Source organism: Oreochromis aureus, linkage group 7 (genome assembly GCF_013358895.1).
Source record: "Oreochromis aureus strain Israel breed Guangdong linkage group 7, ZZ_aureus, whole genome shotgun sequence".
Classification (NCBI taxonomy): domain Eukaryota; kingdom Metazoa; phylum Chordata; class Actinopteri; order Cichliformes; family Cichlidae; genus Oreochromis; species Oreochromis aureus.
The window spans coordinates 617,733-640,899 of NC_052948.1; the positions used below are offsets into that span (position 1 = coordinate 617,733).

Genomic DNA, 23,167 nt, shown 5'->3' on the forward strand with positions numbered 1-23,167 from the left:
TGGTGTCACTCCTGGAGAGCCCAACCTCCAGAAACCTCCTACACACCAGCACGCCGCGTTGCTCACACAGGCTTACAAACGCACAAGATGATTGGCTGTTACAGCGGCGCGTGCTAGTCTACTGATGACCTCACTGTCTATGTTCAAAGCTTGTTAAAATACAGACTCCAACGTGTATACGAATCCCGTGGTTGTGTTTGTTTGCAGATTCTTTCAGTGTTTGCTCTTCAGTAAAGAAGCGATAAGCACAGAGACAGGAGTTACATTTATATGCATTTGTCTGTTTTCCCCATTCATTCCTATTTGTGTACATTTTCATTTGCATGCCCATCCCTCCATTCAACCCTTTGTGTATTTGTTCTTCAGTCGGTTTTCTTTGCCCATGCCAGGTCGTCCGATCGAGGTTTCTGCCCAGTCAGCTGTTCGATTAATCTCTCCATGGATCTCCAAAAGCCCAGCTGGTCCAGCGGATAGTTGCACCAACCTGGGAAGGATGGAAACGAGGGGAGGAAACAATTACAGTGCAAGACGTAAAATGATAAAAGCAAACAGCGGCAAGACAGAGAAGGGATGTTAGTATCACAGATATGTATTTGACCGGGCCTGTTCACTTCTTGGCCGGGTTGACCACTACGTGCAAATAAGATGGCAGGTGTGAACTGCAGCAGCCGATGTGTAAGTGTTGTCACATTCATTTTGTTCTGGCTAATTATTTCCACACTGTGTGGGCTGTCTTTGCTGTCTGCATCCCTGTGGATCATTAAATGGTTTTAACTGCTAGTATCAGGATCAACCCAGAAGTTCTCCAATCAGGACATCTCCAGGAGCCACGCCTCAGACTGAAAAACGATCTCGTGCAAAGGTCCTGAACCCCGCAGTCCAAAAACTGAGTCGATCTCCATCGTCGTTCTTCTTTAAAATAGCCCAAATACCCAATCCAGTTCCTGTTACTGACAGCTGCACTCAGCGACCACCTTGTTAGGTACACCTGTTCTTCTGTTTGTTAACACAGATATCTAATCACCCAATCACACGGCAGCATCTTTTAGACGGAGACAAAACGCTCCAGTTCAAACTGTGCATAAGAAAGAGTGATCCAAGTGACTCTGAGCAGATGTGCTACTCTGTTTCACAAACTGCTGATCTGCTGGGATTTTCCCACAGAGCCATCTCTAGGGTTTACAGAGAATGGCCTGAAACAGTGAAAGCATCCAGTCAGCAGCAGTTTTCAAGAAATAAATGACTTTTGGAGGTCAGAGGTCAGTGGAGAGTGGCCAGGCTGCTTCAAGCTGAGGCAGGACGGCCACAGTAACTCAAATAATCACCGATTGCAACCAAAATATGCAGAAGAGCATCGCTGAAAGCACACCATGTGAACCCTGAGGTAGATGGTCTACAGCAGCAGATACGACCACACGAAGTATTAGGGCAGTTTAGAGGGCAAAAGAGGACTGATGCCAGCTGTATACAGCAAGCAGTCCATTTACCATTTACCTAATTATGTGTCCGGTGAGTGGGTGTCAAGCCTGAAGAACTACTGAGTAGTGGCAGTAGCCAAGTTCAAATGACAAAAATTGTCTTTTTAGGTTCTTTGTTTCCTTCTTTTACCTCCACGTGTAATTTCCTGCCCCCCTCTGATCTGATTATGCACTGACTACATTTACAGGGGTGAAGGTTTGAACATGTTTAGTCCTATTAACACGTGGAAACACGTGCTCACTCATACCTACAGTGTCGTCACTCTTGTGCCGTTTACAGAATTTGAACAACTGTGAATGTTTTCTAGACTATTATGCAACAGATGGATGCAGGTCAAAGTACACGTAGTATGAATGCATGCATGACTGTACAGTCTGTGAATACACGTGACTGCTGTGAAACAATGTACATGCCTATGCAGAGTGCACACAGTCCCGTGACATCTGAGATCAAATCCACTTCATCATTTCAGCCAAAGACACAAACTCGTATCTAAACTCTAATAAGTCGATCGCACAGAGGCATGAAGACAGCACAAAGACCCACACGGGCGTTGTGTGGTACGGTACTTATGCTGCACTTGTGTGATGTGTTTGCATAGGGTTCGTGCAATAGCTGCAGGGATGCGTGCACGTGCGTCCCTGCGGTGACCTTCTCTCGGCTGGAAGACGTTAAAGCAGCCAGAGGTTGTGTTTGATTTCACTCTCCGCCGTCTCTCGCTCGATGTCTTCGTTCACCACACACTGCTCCTTTTTTATTCCTCCAAATCCCTGCCTCCTACCCACCCTCTCCCCCTGTTCCTCCCCTGTCCTCAGCCCCCCCCGCCTGTGAAGTCCTATTTGTTAGAACAGACAGCAGGTTAGCATTAAATATACATGGGGATTGTCAGCCGGTGGCGAGCACAAAGGCAGCTAGGCGAGCCCCAGCGGAATCCAAGCCAGGCCCAGGCAGCCGGGCTCGGGGAGCGGGGGGCCATCGCCGTCCCCCGTGGGCCCCTCCACCCCACCAGCCCACCACACACACACACACACACACACACACACACACACACACACAGGTTAGAAACCAAAGAGAAGGTCAAAGACACTAGTACACAGATGCTCGAGTATGCAGATGTATACAGTGTGTGTGTACAGACACACAAGTCTGCCATCCCCCTCAGCTCACCCACACTCACATCTGTCATCCACTGGGGCGCAGGGTGATGTACAAGCTGAATCCCCCCTCGAGTATCCTCCCCTCTCTCCCCCTCTCACCCAGATGCAGGCAGAATACTGAATCAGTGAGCGAGGCCTCGTGTCTCTGCAGAGCCACGCGCACGCAAACACTTTCTTTTAGTTATTTATAAGAATCACACAGACGCATCCGCCATTTCATCCGAATCTGCAGAGAGCTGCACGGGAAATTATTCTGCAGCTTCAATGATGGCGATCTAAGATGGCCGCCCACACCAGTCGCACTGACAAACAGTCGAGGGTGACGAGGAAGGTTTGGGTTTGCTGATAGATGTAAAAATAAAGAGAGGAACATTATTCAGGGGTTTGGTTGTCTGGTGTCACATGATCGGTTCTTCGGTGCACAAGGAGGCCGAGCTCGCTCACACACACGGACGATGTCACTTACATGCAAACATAAGCAGACTGTACAGTCCAGGTTTAGAGCTGATGACAGCTCTTTCAAAGTGTGTTACTATCCATTCAGCATGTATCCCACGCTGCTGGAAGGACGGCAGGTTTGTGAATAACAGGAAATCTGGGGCCGGACGTCCTAACAACAGTGGAGGATGTTTTTACACTGATCCTTGCTCCATAATCTCTCATTTATAAGACAAACCTCACATCTTATATCTGACAGCCTGATAGAGAAACGAGCTGATTCCACTGCACTACACTAAGATAACTTCATTAAGGGTCTGGAATCGTCACACTGAGTGGACACACGAGTGACCATCCTGTCATAAGACAGCTGTAGTCACGTCTGCGCCTCTGAGCTCAGCATCATACCGGTGGTAATGCAGTAATACGTCTCGTGCGGCGACACGTGGTGGATGCGGTGGTGTTTCCGTGGCAACACCAGATGCCAGTCCTGGAGCAGCGTGACCCATCGCGGGAGGCCAAAGTAGGAGTGGCTCCACTTGTGAATCTGATTGGTTAGCGTGACGAAAACCGCCAGGGCGAAGACGTAGCAATCCCAGGGGTAGGATTCCAGCAAGGCCTCTGAAAGGTGACACAAACACAAAGGAACAAGACGAGGGAAAGTTAATGGAACAATTGATCAAAGTGTTCAGTGTAATGAAGGAGCAGGGCTCCCACAGAGGTGCTGAACCTCGGAGAGATGAAGAGCCTGAAAGGAGAGGAAGAAACATACTTTATCTAAAGAAGATGTTAGCAATGGTTAGCATGATGTTTCCAATCAGACGATCGCTCATCTGACATCAACTGATGCAGGCATTAGGTCGGGGTAAGGAAGTAAACAGTCTACACTCAAAGAAGGATACGAGGCCATGTTTCCTGTTCTTTACTGAGCACCTAAGTTCATGCTGGTGTTTAAACGTAACTATGAATGAACTTCTCAGGCTCAGGATACACGTCACACCTGCACAGGTATGGAGGGAGCGAACCGAGCACTGCTGGCTTTGCATACTCAGACAAAGGCTGGGGAACGAAGCTAACACAAAGTCACAGTGAAACACAATAAAAGGTCACTGAAAGCTGTCAACCAATGGGACGAGTGAGGACAAAAATATGGAGTACTTTTATTGAGAAATATCTGGTGTGATGTTAATTTGCACCAAGTGAGAGGTAACCTGCAAACATCTGCTGCTTTACAGGGAATGAGAGTCCCATTTATTTATTCTCAGCCTGAACTCTAACAGGACCAGAGTCACCATCAAACAGCAGACATTAGCTGAGATGTTATATGACAGTCGACCATCTTTATTCTGAATATCACACTCTACACCGAGAGTGTAAAACTCCACGTGCAGCCCAGTCTGATGTCAGGAGCAGACCAGTAAAACTACTGGAAACCTCTGAATCTCTCCTCTCAGTGAGAACTGTAAGAATGTGCATTTTGATTTCACATTTTAACGTTTAATGAGCCGTGCATCTACAACACGATGTTGAAGAGTTTCAGTTATTCTTTGTGGTGCTACAAAGGAAAAAAAAACAGCTTTCAGTGCAGCTTTTGGAAGTAAAGGACAATATTAAAAGTATCTGATGCTGACTCAGAGTGACAACACTACATAAATCACAGAAATGGGTTAGCAATGTCTTTTTTTTTCTTTCTTGGCCCTCTGGGATGTCAGCACGGTTGGATACACTTAATCTGGTCAGGCGCACAGCTCTGTGAGCATAGACCAGGGGTAGGGAACGTTAGTCCTCGAGGGCCGGTGTCCTGCAGGTTTTAGATCTCACCCCGGGTCACCACACCTGAATCAAATGATTAGTTCATTAGCAGGCCTCTGGAACTTCAAAACATGCTGAGGAGCTAATTTAGCTATTTAAATCAGCTGTGATGGATCAAGGACACATCTAAAACCTGCAGAACACCGGCCCTCGAGGCCTGGCGTTCCCCCACCCCTGGCATAGACGCTCAATCATTGTGTTTTACAATGAGCAGCCAATCAAAAGAAAGTTGGATTAAGTGGAGGGCGGCTCAAAGGCAGATGTTTATCTCAGCCTCGCCAAGCCTCGCTCGCTCGCTCGTGGAAAGCTATCCTGGTGTCCCACACTAACTGGAGCTGGACATGCGTCCCCTTTGATGAAAACTCTGACCCAAAGACAACGACAGACACTGATGCACTGATAACACTACAGCTGAATGTTAATTAGACGTCCTGATTGTGGACCGCAGCCACGCACTCGCCTATAAAAAGCATTTTGTCATCGGTAGCTGAAAACTGTTTACGGAGTCAGCACTGATTTGAGCTGACAGCTGACAAACATGTCAGGACTCACACAGAAGCAGCTGCACACAACATTTCTGACAATAATGAATGCATGAACAGTATGAGGATGTGCACAGCCTTAATGAAATGAACGTGTGAGCCTGGTTTGTCAGCTGCTAGCTCTTGGTCTTTCTGTGACTTACAGCTGTCCTCTCTCTGTCCGTCTCCGTGCCTTGTCCCTTGTCTTTGGTGAAAACTACAATCTCTTGACCCCAGTTCAAGTGCAGACATGACAGCTGGAGATGTCACCTCACGCTTCTCAGATTTCCCCGTCTACCTCTGTCTCCGTCTTTGTCTGGTGACCGCTTGACGCTGCGAGGAGCTCGACATGACAGGTTTAGATGTCATCTCACCGCTACGCGACCCTCCGCTGCCCCCACGCGCTCTCTCGCTTCCTCTCTTCTCCGTGCGATCTCGCCCTCTGCCTCGAACGCTTAGCTGCGACCTCTTAAGGCGCGGACATGACAGGTGTGGATGTCACTGCGTCCGTTTGGTGACCTCTTGACTCCCTGTGGTGTGTGACATGACAGGTGTGGATGTCACCTACAAGTGGACCTCACTGCTGCTGCCTCTAATCTCTCCTCCCTCTCGCCTCATTCACGGATCCCTCCTGTGGAAAAGCAGCTGAACTTTTAACATTTTCATTCTTTTGGTTTCAGACGATTTGTTAAAGTCTGACTCCCCTTAAACGTACCGATGATCTTTTACAGATACACCTGTCAAACACAATAACACTTTTAACCTTTAGTTTCTTTTGACATTTCTGGTTAGTTTTACATCTAATCTCTGATATCCTGTCAGTAACTAAAATGTATTTTACTCATGCACAGCAGAGCTAAAGTTAGGGATGTTTTGCACATCAACACCAGACCCTCACAAACACCTGCTGAAATAATAATGACACAGGACTGTTTAAGAAAGGCCGTCAAATCAAAGTTTTATGTTTATACTCTGAGAATCCACCGTATCAAGATACCCGAAAGAACTGGAAAACTACTGAATACTAGGGATGGGTATCGTTTAGGTTTTATCCGATACCGGTGCCAAACCGGTACTTTTGAAACGGTTCCGGTGCTTAAACGGTGCTCAAACCGGTGCTTAAAGAATGGAGAACACAAACTTTGTCCAAAAACCTCTCATGTTCAGCTGTTTTCCACTTTTTCTTTGGTCATTTTAGCCTTTTTGGCCAGGGTGAAGGGAGCATCTGCCATCAAACAAGAAGACAGCCGCATGTAACTACGACGGTGTTTGCTAGTTCACCTTACATGCATTAATGTAATAACGTGGTTAGCCTACTCAATGTAAATTACACACGAACAACATGAAGCTACTCGCCCAGAGAAGAACGGCTGCTGCTGCCATCATCATCCTCATCATTTCTGCTACACTGACAGGGCTAGGGGCCAGGACTCTACTCTTTGGGTTCTTGGGGGGATGTTGCTAACTCCGGGTCCGATAACAGGCACCACACCCGCAGTAGATGTGCTCGGTGTGAGGTCTCGCAGCAAGCTATCAAACACGGCGCATTTCTCGGCTTTTAAAAAAACGCTTTCATCAGATTCGAGGTGTTGGCTCCTTTGCACAGTATCACCTTAAAGCACTTGTTGCAGGCTGCTGAGTTTGCATCTTTTGCTGTGAAGTACAGCCAGACTTTTGACTGTTTTGCCTTGGGCATTTTTAATCTGTAGCTCTGCTCTAAAAGAACGTACGTACCTGGGCACACCTACTATCCTTGGAAAGGTAAAATGATTGGGTAGAATCCAAAGTGTATGACATCTCAGAAAAAAAAAAAAAAGCACCGAAATAAAGCACCGAAATGTGCGCTGCTTTTCGGTCTGGTTACTACCGTTTATGTCAGAACCGATACCGGTACACATCCCTACTGAATACGTGTGCACAGGAGGGATACGGGCTATACTGGATAAATGATGTTAAATGTGGAGCTGCCAGGCAGAAGCAGACAAGCACAGAGTCATGGATGTAGTGAAGGAGGTTATGCAGAGGGTTGGTGTGACAGGAAGGAGGTAAGAAGATGGTAAGATGGAGATGGATGACGTGCTGTGGCGATCCCTAAAAGTAACAGCCAGAAGCAGGAGTAGTGGTAGTAGTAGTAGCAGTAGTAGTAGCAGTACCAGTAGCAGCAGTAGTAGTAGCAGTAGTGGCAGTAGCAGTAGCAGCAGTAGTAGTAGCAGTAGTAGTAGCAGTGAGTCAGCAGCAGTAGTAGTAGCAGCAGCAGCAGCAGCAGCAGCAGTAAGCAGTAGTAGTAGCAGCAGCAGCAGCAGCAGTAGTGGCAGCAGTAATAGTAGTAGTAGTGGTAGTGAGCAGTGGTAGCGGCAGCAGCAGCAGCAGTGGCAGCAGTGGCAGCAGCAGCAGCAGCAGTAGTGCAGCAGCAGTGGCAGCAGCAGCAGTAGCAGCAGTAGTGGTGGTGGCAGTGGCAGTGGCAGTAGCAGGTGGCAGCGTTGTGGCAGCGGTGGTAACAGCGGTACAATAGCAGGTAGTGGCGGTGGCAGTGGTAGCGGTGGCAGCGCAGTGGTGGCAGCGGTGTGGTGGCAGCAGCAGTGGCTGGTGGCAGCAGCAGTAATGGTGGTCACAGCAGCAGCAGCAGCGGTGCCAGTGAGTGTCAGCAGTGGTGGTCAGCAGCAGCAGTGGCAGTGGCAGCAGTGCCAGCAGCAGTGGTAGCAGCAGTGGCAGCGGTAATGGTGGTAGTGGCGGCGGTGGTGGTAGCAAGCCAGTATGTGGTACAACAGCAGTGGTGTCAACAGCGGTTGTGGTGCCCAGCATGGTGAGTGCAGCAGTGGCAACAGCAGTGGTGTGGTGGCAGCGGCAGTGGTGGCGGCAGTGGCAGCAGCAGTAGTGGTGGTGGCAGCAGTGGTGGTGGCAGCAGTTGTGGTGGTGGTAGCGGCAGTCAGCGGTGGCAGTGGCAGCGGCGGTGGTGGCAGTAATGTGGTGGCAGCAGCGGTGGTGGCAGCAGCAGTGTGTAGTGGTGGCAGCAGTGGTAGTCAGCAGTGGCAGCGGCGCCAGCACAGCAGCATGTGGTGGTGGCAGCAGTAATGGTGGCAGTAGCAGTGGTGGCGGTGGCAGTGGCAGCAGCAGTGGCAGCAGCAGTTGCGGTGCAGCAGTAGTGGTGGCAGCAGCGGTGGTGGTGGCAGCTGTCAGTGGTGGTAGTGGCAGCGGTGGTGGTAGCAGCAGTCATGTAGTGGTCGCACAGCTGTTGTGGCAGTGGCAGCAGCAGCCTGTGGCAGTGGCAGTGGTGGTAGCGGCGGTGGTGGTGGCAGCCACATGGTGGTAGTGGCTGGTTGTAGCAGCAGCAATGATGCCTGTAGCAGTCAGCAGTAGCAGCAGCAGCAGTGGTGGTGGTAGCAGCAGCAGTCAGCAGCAGTAATGGTAGTTGTAGCAGTAGTAGCAGCAGTAGCAGCAGCAGTAGTAGCAGCAGCAGTAGTAGTAGTAGCAGCAGCAGTAGTAGCAGTAGTAGCAGTAGCAGCAGCAGTAGTAGCAGCAGTAGCAGTAGTAGCAGTAGTAGTAGTAGTAGCAGCAGTAGTAGCAGTAGCAGCAGCAGTAGTAGTAGTAGCAGCAGCAGTAGTAGCACTCACTATGTGTTAATAGACCTCTCTGCATCGAATCATATCTGTTATTAATCTCTGTCTCTCTTCCACAGCATGTCTTTATCCTGTCTTCCTTCTCTCACCCCAACCAATCACAGCAGATGGCCCCGCCTCCTGAGCCTGGTTCTGCTGGAGGTTTCTTCCTGTTAAAAGGGAGTTTTTCCTTCCCACTGTCACCAAAGTGCTTGCTCATAGGGAGTCATATGATTGTTCGGTTTTCCTCTGTATGTATTATTGTAGGGCCTACCTTACAATAACAGGCGACTGTTGTTGTATAAATAAATAAATACATTTGTATAAATAAAATTGACCAAATAGAAACAGACTTGTTTCGTGCATGCATTTCTTTTCCTCTGAATGTATGAATGAAGTACAGTGCAGACTTTACACTGGCGCTTTGTTTTTTCGTTTCCTATCCAGCTACCTCGGTTTATCACTTTATCAGACATACACAGTGCTAGATGCTTGGGAGCAGCTTAACCTCACAGCACGATAGCTAACCTAGCCTTTAACCCAACTAACTGATGTCAACTCCCCTCCGCTCCTCCCATCAGTGACCTTTCAGCTCAACTTGTAGTGTAGACATGACAGGTGGAGATGTCACCTCCTCAATAACAGCTTGCTCAGTTTCTCCTGCTGATCTTCCTCCTCCAGTCCCTCCCACCTCTTGCCCTGCAGCTGTAAGGTCAGTGCACATGATCACCTGCCCTATGCTTTTCCTTAACTTCCATTAGTCTGGCACTTTGCAGTACTAAGGCACAGCTACAAACTATTTGACACTGTAGCTGACCTTCTGAAGTCCTTGCATTTTCATCGCCAGTTTGAGGCTTAATTGTAGGAAGTTAGCTCAAACCTCTACAATGTTACACCCTCAAGCTTCTCAAGATAATAAGAATGACAGTGATGATTTTTTTTCTACAAAGGAAGCAAAAGAAAAACATTCAAGGCTATGACACACTGAGGTTTCCAAACAGCAGCTTTCTGTGTCCATCTTGGGCTTCCTTCACCTGATCAGATCAACAAATCCCAGCCAGTTGGTTGGTTGGTGAACATTTGGTTCATCCAATCTGAAAGAAGGGCTAAAATGACTTTCCAGGAGAAAGCCTCAAATGCCACTCGTTGTTTTGCCTTTCTTCTTTCACTGAAGAAATGCTCATCTTTTTTGTTGGTTGTTTTCAGACATTACTACTACAGAGATAGTGGGCACAAAGATATGATGGAGCGAAGAAGGAGCTCCTAGTCAAAGGAGTTTGCAAAGAAAAAGCGTCTGGACTTCTTTAAGTTGCTTGAAGACGTTTCACCTCTCATCCGAGAAGCTTCTTCAGTTCTAAGGTCAAATGGCCGAGAGTCCCAGATTTAAACTCAGTGGGAGTATCCCCCCAAGGAGGGACACTCCCACTGAGTTTAGTCCAGACGCTTTTTCTTTGCAAACTCCTTTGACTATGATGACCTGGATGACTGAGAACCTTCACAGACAAGGAGCTCCTAGCTCTTTCTAGTCTACTGTTGACACTACAACTACGCGTGCCAACATTCTGCTTATCCATCACATTCATACTGATTTAAACAACAAACACCAGTTAGATTAGGGGATGGCGTGCTCCATCAAGTCCTCCATCAGCAGCAACGTCCATGTTTTAAGGACCCTACTGACCATCAGGTCACCAGTTCTGATAGATGGTGGAATTCGTGCAGACTAGTTACAGAACTGCTGTTCTCATTATTGACTAACCTTTATCACATCTAAGATATGCCCACAGCTGCCAGTAGATATTTACAGGAAACTGACTCGCCCAGCCACAAGACCACAGCTGAAACAGTGACTGCAATGGTGCAGAAATCTGCGTGTCTCTGCACTCGGTTATGTATAAGCACATGTGTGATTTACCTGGTGTGTAAGTGAGGAACTTGTAGGCCATGTGAGCCAGCGGTAGGATGGGGATCATGCAGTTATCGCCATTGGTTTCGATAAAGTCGTGGCGAGTGATGGCAGTCGGATCGATGTGGTGCTCCCTGAATGGTCGAAGAAATGCCTGCAAAGAAAAGAAACGAATAAACTTTAAAAACTATTCTCAGTCTAAGCTCTGACGACTTTCTGCTCGTACAACAACTGGCTTTTGAGGGAGGACTTTATTTAAACCATCATTATCTTATTTTTATATGAAATGAAAAATACTGAAGTGGTGGCCTTTCCAAATCAAAGTAATCCACACAGATCTCAAACTAGACTCTACTCACTGTTCCTGCCTCAGCGGCTGCACATCCGCCCGATCCTGACTGAGAAATCTGGATATCAGTGAGTCTACGGGCCAATCCATCCACTTCAGTTATATGTTGGTTCTATATGCACTTTGTAACTAGCAACAGCTAGCAGGAGAACTAGCGTAGCATGGAGGAAGATGAGGGCGAGAAAAAGCAGCTGGGAGTTACCAACTGCCTTTTTTTATATGTTTGCAAAGCTGTGCAGACAGCGGTGAGTGAGTCAGTGTCACCTAAACGCTTTGGCTTCTTTCGTTTGCTCGTTTTCACATTCAGTCAGAGAGATTTTACAATTAGTCCATTCGTTTTTGGCCAATGACATTTTTATGCAATTTTGTTTCTGCACACAATCGCAGTGGAGCTTAAATGAAGATTTGGTTGGACTGCACACTTTCATCTTTAATCCAAAGGTTTAATTTTATTTATGAACCATTTTCAGAGGCTCAGACGTTGAGATAACAGTGTATTAATAACACAAGTATGACATTAGGACATAAATGAATGGAACAGGGTAAACAGCCAATCTAGTCTGTGTTAAATAAAGGTGTTGCAGTTACATGCACATACAGGCTGAAAGTCATTGTTGGATTCCTCTAATGAATTTAAATTCACTTTAAACCACAACACAAAACAATGTTTATCCTCTTTACGCCAATGCAGATCAAATACACACACACACACACACACACTCACACACTTTGTGGTGCCGAGCATCCTGTGCAACCCCAAAGCTCATATCCAGCATCCTAATAAACCACAGAACAGCAGTCAACTTGTGCAAACACACTCATACACATAAATGACCCATGGACACCCCACCAATTCAAAAATGTGTGCTGTAGAACACACACACACACACACACAGGCAAACCCCAGCAGCACTGTGCAGAGGCAGACACCTGTCTGTGAGAGCATGGGGGTCTCAAATGAAAGACTGAATCTGAATCTCAGAAGCACAAAAGAGGACAAAAAGAAACACACCCACATGCACACAGAGGATAAAGGTAATTTATTTCCCTGTGTGGAAAAAGCAAAAAGAGGAAGGTTTGCATGCGTTTGTGCACAGTGCGCATTTATCCGAGTGCGTGTTTGTGTGCAGCCGTGGAAACATCAGCGTGAAAACTCATTACTGTCGGGTTAGCCGCTCGAAACAATCACACACGCCTATCAGCGGACGTCGTCGGTAGGTGCCACTGCAAACGCTGAAACTATCTGTTGATATCCTCACAATTACGTGCCCAGCTCCCTTCTCTACCGCTGCTTCCCCCTCCCCCCCTTCCATCGTCCCCCTCCTCTCACCGCAGCCCTCAGCTAGATGAAAGGCCGGCTAAGCCGCAGAGGTCGTGCCGAGAGGGGCGGCACGGGCGCTCCCAGTTAACGGCGGGCCACCGGTCGCTGCGTGTCCTCTAATCCCACACCGTTTAACGGCCTGCCTTGCACGACATCCGTTAATCACCAGCTCACATCGCAGCAACCGCCGCTGTCCCACTGCTTGGACGGACACGCCCTTCCACCCCCTTCTTTTTTTGTCCTTCCAACCTCATCTGCTGTATTTTTTGTCAGTTTCTCTCTTTTGGGCCCAACCTTACCATCCTTTAATATATCGCACTCTTTTTTCCTCCTTCTGTCCTTTAAATAAGAACCGACTTACATCATTCAATTAACTCTCTTTCAACGCTCCAATCAGCCTCACTGGAGAGTTGCCTTGAAAGAGATTTGTTCGTTAACGACACAAGGACAGAAGTAGCAATGCTTTTAAAATATGACTGCACAAGTGAAATAGATGGGGAGAAAGGATGTTAAAACATATATCCCAAAACTGTAAGCACATCTGGCAAATTTCAGTGTGAATCGAGCATCATTGAGAACTAATGAGCGTGACTTTGTCCTCAAAGTGGTGTCATTAGAGGACTGCTAAATCCTTGTTGAGTCAATTAAGGCTCAACGACACGATGACGACAAAAAGCCTCCTAAAGGAAATGTTGGAAACGCTACAGGGAAATTGTCGAGCACTTCTTAAACTAGTGTTGCAATTTTAGCACTGCTGAGTAGAGAAAAGGCTTTCTGTAGACGCACAGAAAGAACAAATTGGTGTTACACAATGTCTCCTGGAGAGCAACAACCTCGCAGTGCACTTTGTGCAATAATTCCCGCCCTATTTTGTCTGAACAACAACATATTCCAACTGTGATGTGGACAGAAGCATGCATCATAATGCGCTCTCTGAATGTGTGCATGTTTTCCTTTAGTTCATACACAAGTTTGTACTCCAGATTTTCTTTTTCTTTTAAGCCAAATGCTGATATGATGCATGTACTCCAGAGTACAGTGGGTACTCACGGGTTACGTTTCCATTAGGACAGCGACTTTGACGCGTTCCGTAAGTGACGACTGTTGTTACTTTCTAGCTAAACACATGAAGCCCTATGTTTCACTAATGATACACAGTCTAACTGTAGCATCCAACAGCAGTGCTTGTTACTGTAACTGCCATAAAAACCTTGATTTGAAAAAAGTCTTTAATCAAACCACCTGTTTTAAAGAAAAACGTCTTCTTCAGCTGCTCCCACCCACAGATATTTAGACTGGGTCTAAAAATCTAAAGCTACACAAGTCCAAATAAAAGCGTGTGTGTGCAGATGAATGATAACCCCACTTTCTATTGGAGGGAAAGCAAGCAGGCGCGAGTCTGAAGGGGGTGTACTCCATTTATTTTAAGTCTTCAGTAACATTAATTTATAGATTTAAAATATTAAAATATTAATATATGTATATTATATAAATAGCTTTGCCCTACAGACCAGTAAAACTCTGAGCCTGGACTTAATGACCTGATAGTCCACACAATGTTTTCTTTTCTGCAACAAAAAAGTTGATATAAAGACACACAGAAACACACACACACATGAATACACACCCAGGTAATCTCACGATCTCATGCAGGAGATACGACGCAGTCAGAACTCTTTACTGCTTTACTAAGAAGGCAGAGTCTGTTTTAATGTTTTAGTTTAGGTTGTATGTGGCCCTTATTTTATTTGACATGACTGTGTTTATTATTATAAGTCATTTATTTTTGGACTTAAAGTGTTTAAATACAAAGAAACATCCATCCATCCGCTTCCCCTTCTCAGGGTCGCGGGGGTCTTTGGACGGTGGGAGGAAGCCAGAGTACCCGGAGGGAACCCACGCAAACACGGGGAGAACATGCAAACTCCACACAGAAAGACCCCGGCCTGATGGTGGAATTGAACTCAGGACCTTCTTGCTGTGCGGCAACAGTGCTAACCACCGTGCCACCGTGCTGCCTTGACAAAGAAGAAACAGTTAATCAATTAAAACTTTTTTTCCTCCTTTGAATTTTTAATTCATTTCTGTTCCTCATCTGATTGCTTACTTACTACTTCATTATTAAAATAATCAGCACTTGTTTCAAACATGCAAACATTTACAGAGTATCATTAACTCCCACTTACCTGTGGGTTGCTTTTTTAAATATTTGCTTTCATTTTAATTTAAACTTTATTATTTAAGTAAAAAGTCCCTTTGAGGGTTTTGGTTCGCAGCCTGAGCACAACATCAGCAGGAGAGCAGCAGTGACACAAAAACACGACCCACAGTCTGAAATATAAGGTGTGACATGAGATGTGTAGAATGAATTCGATGACCTGCAGTGAGAGCAGATTTGACACGAGACACGATGAACAGTTTGGAGATCAGCGGTACATACAGTACAGACAACACGTGTTTACAGAGGTCATAACAGGCAGAGGCGACAGGAAACTGGACATACATCAGCAAAAACAGAATAAAATAACAGAAGACATAAATAAAAGACGGCGCCAACTTCTAACACTCTAATACGGCCGCCATTAGCCTCAGGTGTTCTGAATCACGCTCGTCTTTGATATTCAAACTAACGCTAACCGGGAGCACGGGCCGGCTTTATTCTCAGCCTCACAAATACAGCTGAGGTGGACGCTTTATTTCCAGCAGACTATTGTCAGCCCTCTGTTCTCTGTAAAGGTCCATTCTTCTCTGCCAGTTAAAGTCTTTATTAGAGGTCTCCTACAGTGTCCAACACACCATGCAAATCTGTGACTGCTGCTGTGCCTTTGGTCCCAGTAACTACCCCAAACCTCAATAAATGCCACATTAGAAATAAACATCACACCAAATAATACCTTCTGCAAACACAACAAGTAACACAGGGATCCTGAAATTACTGTTCAGCATCATCTGATAGTACAATGCACATATTAAATAAGTATTATTAAGGTAGCATCTAAAAATAGAGCCATACATTAGGTACAGCCCAAATTACATGAACCATTAGAAATCATCACATCAAAGTCAAGACTGTCAGTACTGCAGCTAATCAGATTACACTGAAGTACTGGCAGTAATCTAAAGCCTGAAACCCAGCAGTCTGCTGAGCAGAGACATATTTGATTTAGACGCAACAACAATGCAAATTAATCAATTCATGTTTTGTTTTTTTCCTGGTGTGTTTGTGCAGTCATTTATACATCATTTCATTTTACACGTTACATTTGAGTGAGTACTGCATGTTACTACATAACAACATCTGTACCTGTTCGTGGTTTTAGGCTGCAGCCAAACATCTGTATTTATGTTTAAATACATAATCCCCTTGTATTTATAAACAATATAAGCAGACACTGGATTATTTTAAATAAATTTAAAATGAACATCATTCGTTCCTTCGTGTGCACTGCACTGATAGACGACAGTGCTCTACACGTCCAGCCTCTAAGCTGTTACACTCACTAGCTGGTGGCTAACCATCCTCTGTTTGCACAGATTTAATGCAAAAATAAGGAGCTGCAGCACAACAGTTTACAAATGCAGCACTGTAGTGATGAGGTGTGACAGCCTGCACGTGTCATCATGTTTAACACAAAGCTCAGAAAGAGAACGAGGAAACAATGAATGACATGCATGCATCACGCTGTATGCATGTTTATATAATGTTGTTTAAATCACATTAGAATCTTTAAGTCGTTATAATATCAGTGAAGTACAACAAATACTGTCTTGTACTACAAAAGTACTACAAATGGCATTATAGGTATTAGTGTGATTCTGGTGTTTGCGGTCATATTTAACTGTGATAATAAGTATTTGTAAATAAAACAAATGTTTCCATGTGTTTGCAGTTTTGCAGTCAAAGTAACAAATGGTGTGAACTGCAATCAAATTGTGAACAATATCATATTATTATTAATGATGCACTGATAACATGTGGGACAGTGTGATTAATACCTATGGTTCTTACAGGGATGCTTCAGGTTTAAGACACACATCAGCTTCCATTTTTCACACATTATTTATATATGAATAATTCATAAATACAAGGAACAGTAGATGAAACGCTCCCACACTTCCACTCACTAAATTCACACGCCATTAATCAAAACAAAGTTCACATGAACCAATCTGCATGCTGCACCGGATCATACTGATTTTAATTGGATGAAATGAGGATAACCTTTACTCTAATTGGCTGAGAGGAGTGTGTGTGGATTACTGTAACACAGCCACATAAATATGTGCGTACTGTATGGGCACTGTGTGCTGAAAGGTCGTCAATATTCAAGGTGAGACTGTTCACATGTGACCCCGTGTGTGTGTGTGTGTGTGCACTGGACATTACTGTCTACAGGGAAATCCCTTTGTGTTACAGTGACATTAAGCTTCAGGTCACTATGGAAGTGTAAAGCTGTGGGGATGAGGTGCGACTGCTACCACGGCGATACAGTCTCAGGAAAGCGAGGACACCAACTTTTAACAAAGCCTCCAACTGTAAAAACCAACAACCAAAGAAACCTGTCCCATCCGGCTCGCTGGGATTATTCAGGAAAACTGTACCAAAGCAAGAACGATGCAAAAATAATGGATCTGAGGATGGACGTGTTTTTAAAAAAGGCTTTTTAAAATACCTTTGATAGGTTTGTCTAGGCACAAACCTATTGCTGGAACAACCGAGAAAATCCACTCCAACTAGCAAAAGCAAGACGCAAGGCACCAGAGCTCTTTGTGTGATCTCGTGCACGAGGGAGATGACCAGACCAAGCGCTGTTCCTGCCGCTTGAACCCCAGTCACTCTCGGTCAGCCCCTCTGTAGCACTGCTCTTTATTGTGGTTACATGAATATGCATAGTCTCATTAACATGTGACATCTCAAACAGGCATATATGTGAACAAATAGTACCAGTCTGTGTGTACGTGTAGGTATGTGTATGTGTGTCAAAGGGTGACCCTGTGAAGCCTCCCACCGGACCTGCTGGCGCCAAGGAGTCCAGCAGATCACCTAAACAAAAGGCTCTTATAGCCAAACAGATAGAGAGTAGGTGTCCTCCCATACTATATATCAGAAAGAGAAGGTACCTCTCTCATGACCTTAAGATGTGTGTGGTATGCCAGACTACTCTGGAAAAGGAGTGAACGCACCCCCCTCTTTATGGTACAGAGAGTCTTTGGAGATTACTAAGGATCAGACATTCTATCAATCTACAAACGATTATATACCTCTAAGCATAAATGATTATACGTTTCTAAGTACAAATGACAATTCTAAAGTATCACTCTGACAACTATCATTTATAAAGGTGCTCTTCTGCACTCATTTCAAATACCAGGCACTTTCTGACAAACAAATAAAATAAATGAAAATGACGTCAGCTGCCTCGTCAGTGCCGCTCTCATCCCACAGACTCTCCAACTGCTGTTCAGTCAGCAGGACATGAACCCATTCTCCACCTGCTGCAGTTATCAGCTGCAGGTACCCCGCTGCACTGGCCTTCCAGCTCAGAGTGCATTTAAAGTGCAGGAATAGCACTGCAGTTATCCCGCCGCAGTTACCAGCCACAGTTACCCGCCGCAGTTACCCCGCCGCAGTTACCAGCCGCAGTTACCCCGCCGCAGTTACCAGCCGCAGTTGCCCGCTGCAGTTACCAGCAGTAGTTACCCCGCTGCAGTTACCAGCCGCAGTTACCCCGCTGCAGTTACCCCGCTGCAGTTACCAGCCGCAGTTACCAGCTGCAGTTACCCCGCTGCAGTTACCAGCCGCAGTTACCCCGCTGCAGTTACCCCGCCGCAGTTACCAGCCGCAGTTACCCCGCCGCAGTTACCAGCTGCAGTTACCCGCCGTAGTTACCCCGCTGCAGTTACCAGCCGCAGTTACCCGCCGCAGTTACCCGCTGCAGTTACCCGCCGCAGTTACCAGCCGCAGTTACCCGCCGCAGTTACCAGCCGCAGTTACCCCGCCGCAGTTACCCCGCTGCAGTTACCAGCCGCAGTTACCAGCTGCAGTTACCAGCTGCAGTTACCCCGCTGCAGTTACCAGCCGCAGTTACCCCGCTGCAGTTACCCCGCCGCAGTTACCAGCTGCAGTTACCCGCCGTAGTTACCCCGCTGCAGTTACCCCGCCGCAGTTACCAGCCGCAGTTACCCCGCCGCAGTTACCCCGCTGCAGTTACCCCGCCGCAGTTACCAGCCGCAGTTACCCCGCCGCAGTTACCAGCCGCAGTTACCCCGCCGCAGTTACCAGCTGCAGTTACCAGCTGCAGTTACCCCGCTGCAGTTACCAGCCGTAGTTACCCCGCCGCAGTTACCAGCTGCAGTTACCCGCCGTAGTTACCCCGCTGCAGTTACCCTGCCGCAGTTACCAGCCGCAGTTACCCCGCCGCCGTTACCAGCCGCCGTTACCAGCCGCAGTTACCCTGCCGCCGTTACCAGCCGCAGTTACCCCGCCGCCGTTACCAGCCGCAGTTACCAGCCGCAGTTACCCCGCCGCAGTTACCAGCTGCAGTTACCAGCCGTAGTTACCCCGCTGCAGTTACCAGCCGCAGTTACCCCGCTGCAGTTACCCCGCTGCAGTTACCAGCTGCAGTTAGCAGCCGCAGTTACCAGCTGCAGTTACCAGCCGCAGTTACCCCGCCGCAGTTACCAGCCGCAGTTACCCCGCTGCAGTTACCAGCCGTAGTTACCCGCCGTAGTTACCCCGCTGCAGTTACCCTGCCGCAGTTACCAGCCACAGTTACCCCGCCGCAGTTACCAGCCGCAGTTACCAGCCGCAGTTACCCCGCCACAGTTACCAGCCGCAGTTACCCCGCCGCAGTTACCAGCTGCAGTTACCCCGCTGCAGTTACCAGCCGCAGTTACCCCGCCGCAGTTACCAGCCGCAGTTACCCCGCCACAGTTACCAGCCGCAGTTACCCCGCCGCAGTTACCAGCTGCAGTTACCAGCAGCAGTTACCAGCAGCAGTTACCAGCTGCAGTTACCAGCAGCAGTTACCAGCAGCAGTTACCAGCTGCAGTTACCAGCAGCAGTTACCAGCAGCAGTTACCAGCTGCAGTTACCCTGCTGCAGTTACCAGCAGCAGTTACCAGCTGCAGTTACCAGCTGCAGTTACCCTGCTGCAGTTACCAGCTGCAGTTACCCTGCTGCAGTTACCAGCAGCAGTTACCAGCTGCAGTTACCCTGCTGCAGTTACCCTGCTGCAGTTACCAGCTGCAGTTACCCCGCTTCAGTTACCCCGCTGCAGTTACCAGCCGCAGTTACCACGACTGTACAAGAAGCACGATGAGAAACAACTGAACCACACTGTGGACTCACAGCAGTGAGTCAGCCAGTGGGGAAACAGGTGAAGGACAGAGCTAGCTGGACTCTCCACTAATAAGCACTGTAACAGATGGTGTGGTACTTCTCGATTAATGAAAAAATAAATATTAAAAATGTCAAAATTTGTTTCCAAAAGTGTGCACAGGTGGGTACTGATACAGGTACTTTTGACAGTAGGCCCAAATAACGTGACACTGGGCCATTTGACCTTTGTGTTCTGAAAGGTCACTAAAGATACAAAAATATATGTCACTACTAGTACTACTACTACTACTGCTGCTGCTACTAGAATATTTTGGAGTTTGGGAAATATGACTTGTATTTCTTTTGAATAGCAGACATTAATCTTCCATCTCTGTTTAAAGTGTGGAGCTCGAAATAAGAGAGGACGAGCTTTAACAATCAAGCTTGGAAAAAAGTAAACAGTTGGCTGTAAGATGAACAGTTTGACTTTGTTCTTCTATGTTGAGGGAAAAAAGAATGAGGGAAAATGTTTGCATAAACACTCAGAAGCAATCGAAAGAACCATGTGATTGATGGCCGGGTTCCATTTGCCAAACTTACCTTGACTGAGGAAACTTAAGAAGCCAAAGTTGGTGACAAAGCAGCTGCTGTATCAAAACCGTTGCAGTGATTGCTTTGGCTGCGAGCAGACTCTTGTGTTCAACTACGAGGGGTTTAAGAGGGTCTCAGATGTTTGGGGAGTTGGTTGTAAATGTCTGCAGACAAACCAAATCAATGACCAGGAGCTTTCCAGTGCAACCAGTCTCTCTGACCAGTCTGTAAGCCTGCAGAAATGGAGCTTTACCAATTGATTTCACAGCGACTGCCAGCCACAACTAGTCAGTGATTACACACTTTTTCCTGGTGACCAGTGGTTACCAGCTGGTCAGCGACCCGCCTGCCTGACTGAGGCAAAGCAGAACCGACACTAGTGAGACTGCTGCACACCTGATTTAGAGTTTGGTTGGCAGAAAAATGAACTTTGGATTGATTTGATGTGAAATTATTAGAAGTCGTTTGATACAGCCCGCCTGCCTGTGTGTGTGTGTGTGTGTGTGTGTGTGTGTTCTGTGTGTGCGCGTGCGTACCTTCCCAATAACAGGGATGTCCACCGATCCCCAGGTATCTGCTCCCCAGTGCACAATCCCCGATGCAAAATCTGCCGTCACTATTCCGAGCACTGTTACATAAATGCAGGCGTGGACAGAGAATTACAAAAACTTGATTAGATTCGTACATGAACTCATGAAAAATGATTATTAGCATTTACATACAAAATCAAAGCCATCACAGTTTAGTGACTGCGTGTGAGTGTCAGCTTACCGATGCCGAGGACGATCTTGTAGATGTGAACAGTGGAGAAGTGCAGGAGGAGGAAGGAGAAGTTGATGATGAAAAGAAAGAGGCACAGAATCACACACACCCACTCCTGGAGCCGTTTACCTGGGGACGACACAGAAACACCTGACACTGCTGGGCTGACAGGGAAATACAGACAGACAGTGGGTGTCTGTATTAATCAAGTGGGGGGGGGGGTCCGCTGGGAGAACACGTCGCTTTTTACCGAGGGTCAAAGGACCCGTTGCCCACAATGACCGCGCCTGTGCGTCCAGGCTGTTAATATGTAATCAGATGAAGACAAGTGTACTCCAGGTTGCGGGGTCACGACCTCTCATATGTGAAACACTGACACGGACGCAGCACCGAGCAGCACACACACAAAGGCCGTTTCAGGTGGGAGGTAGACCTCTGCGGGGACAAACTCATAGGTCAGCAGTATCAACTAAAGAGGAAGAACAGGGACTAACTAAAAGTACTCTATTGCAATTCAGCAATATTAGAAGGGAGAAAGCCTCCAGCCACACAGCACTAAAGATCAGAGATAATATATTATTGCAAAGGCACACGCAGCATTGAGCACGCAGCATTGAGCACGCAGCATTGAGCACGCAGCATTGAGCACGCAGCATTGAGCACGCAGCATTGAGCACGCAGCATTGAGCACGCAGCATTGAGCACGTAATGTGAGCGAGAAGCGTCTCCCACAAACTTCTGAATGCCACCTTGCTTCCTTCTTCGTGGTCCTTGCTCGTTTGACCTGCCAGCTCAAGCAGGAAACGTGACATCATTCACTAAATAAACCCACAAATATAAACCACCACTGTTCTGTTTTTAACTCACTTTCTTCTTCTTTTACAGCCCCGCCCCCCACGCCGTTCTCCTAATCCTTCTGTCATTGCCAATCTAATGTGCCTTTAAAACTTTAATGTGTTCAGATCCTAACGTATCACACAGCATTAGGAGCCTATAAGATATTCATGACAGTTTTTTCTAATAAAGCACACAGGCCTGTAGACCTGAGTATGAATATGCTATCAGCCTCTCATATGGACTGAGCGGTCACCCGAGATTTAGAATATGTGATTATGGATATTTCACGAATCGTCAAATGTGACCCTTCACCTTCTAAAAATAGACACCATCAAAGTTGTAAAGAAGCAGATGGTAGAAGTTCAACTTCTAAATGACTTTGACTTTGCTGGTTGTTGAAAATTGTTTTGAAAAACGTTTCTGTCACTTTGTTTCAGCTGTGAACGAGTCGTTCGGTGCACTGATAATCACATACTCCCCTCGGCTTGATTCAAACAATCATCTTTAACAGGAAGTCTGTACAGATTATATTTAATGTACTGCTGAAAAACAAAAATCAAAGGAATACATTTTAACCAGAGTTCAGCATCAAATCAGTTAAACTTCTAGGATGTTGGTGGGGAACCTCCAAAGAGGTTTTACAGTGATGTCACTTTTACCCCTCATCATCTTCTCTGACTGTTCTTACAGGGGTCAGGGTCACTGCTGGTATCATGATACCTGGACCGTCCAAAGGCTGCAAATGTTGTCCAACTGCTCCAAGATGGCTCAGTCATACATGCCACTGGCAGAAGGTTTGCTGTATCTCCCAGCACAGTCTCAAGAGCATGGAGGAAATTCCAGGAGAAAGGCAGTTACTGTAGAAGATCTGGACAGGGCTGTAGAACATCCTTTACCCATCAGTAGAGCGGGCATCCGCTCCTCTGTCCAAGGAGGAACAGCAGGAGGAGCTGCCAGAGCCTGACAGAAGGACTTCTAGCAGGTGTGAATGTCTCTGACCAACCAATCAGAAAGAAGACTTTGTGAGCCCGAAATCCTCTAGTGAGCTCTGTGTTCACTGTGCAGCACCATGGAGCC

The 23,167-nt window shown here is 46.8% G+C and overlaps 1 protein-coding gene across 1 annotated transcript in view; it reads right to left on the bottom strand.

The window, feature by feature from the left end:
• Positions 1-252: 252 nt before the first annotated feature.
• si:ch211-212o1.2 (uncharacterized protein LOC492735 homolog) overlaps positions 253-23,167 on the bottom strand; it is a 48,335-nt gene continuing 25,420 nt past the window's right edge. Inside the window, exons 2-6 of the mRNA XM_031748940.2 lie at positions 21,263-21,382; positions 21,028-21,119; positions 10,919-11,063; positions 3,483-3,695; positions 253-484 (exon numbers count right to left, since the gene is read on the bottom strand). Coding sequence (XP_031604800.2) covers positions 363-484; positions 3,483-3,695; positions 10,919-11,063; positions 21,028-21,119; positions 21,263-21,382 — 692 coding nt within the window. The 3' untranslated portion in view covers positions 253-362. The remainder of the gene's footprint in view (positions 485-3,482; positions 3,696-10,918; positions 11,064-21,027; positions 21,120-21,262; positions 21,383-23,167) is intronic.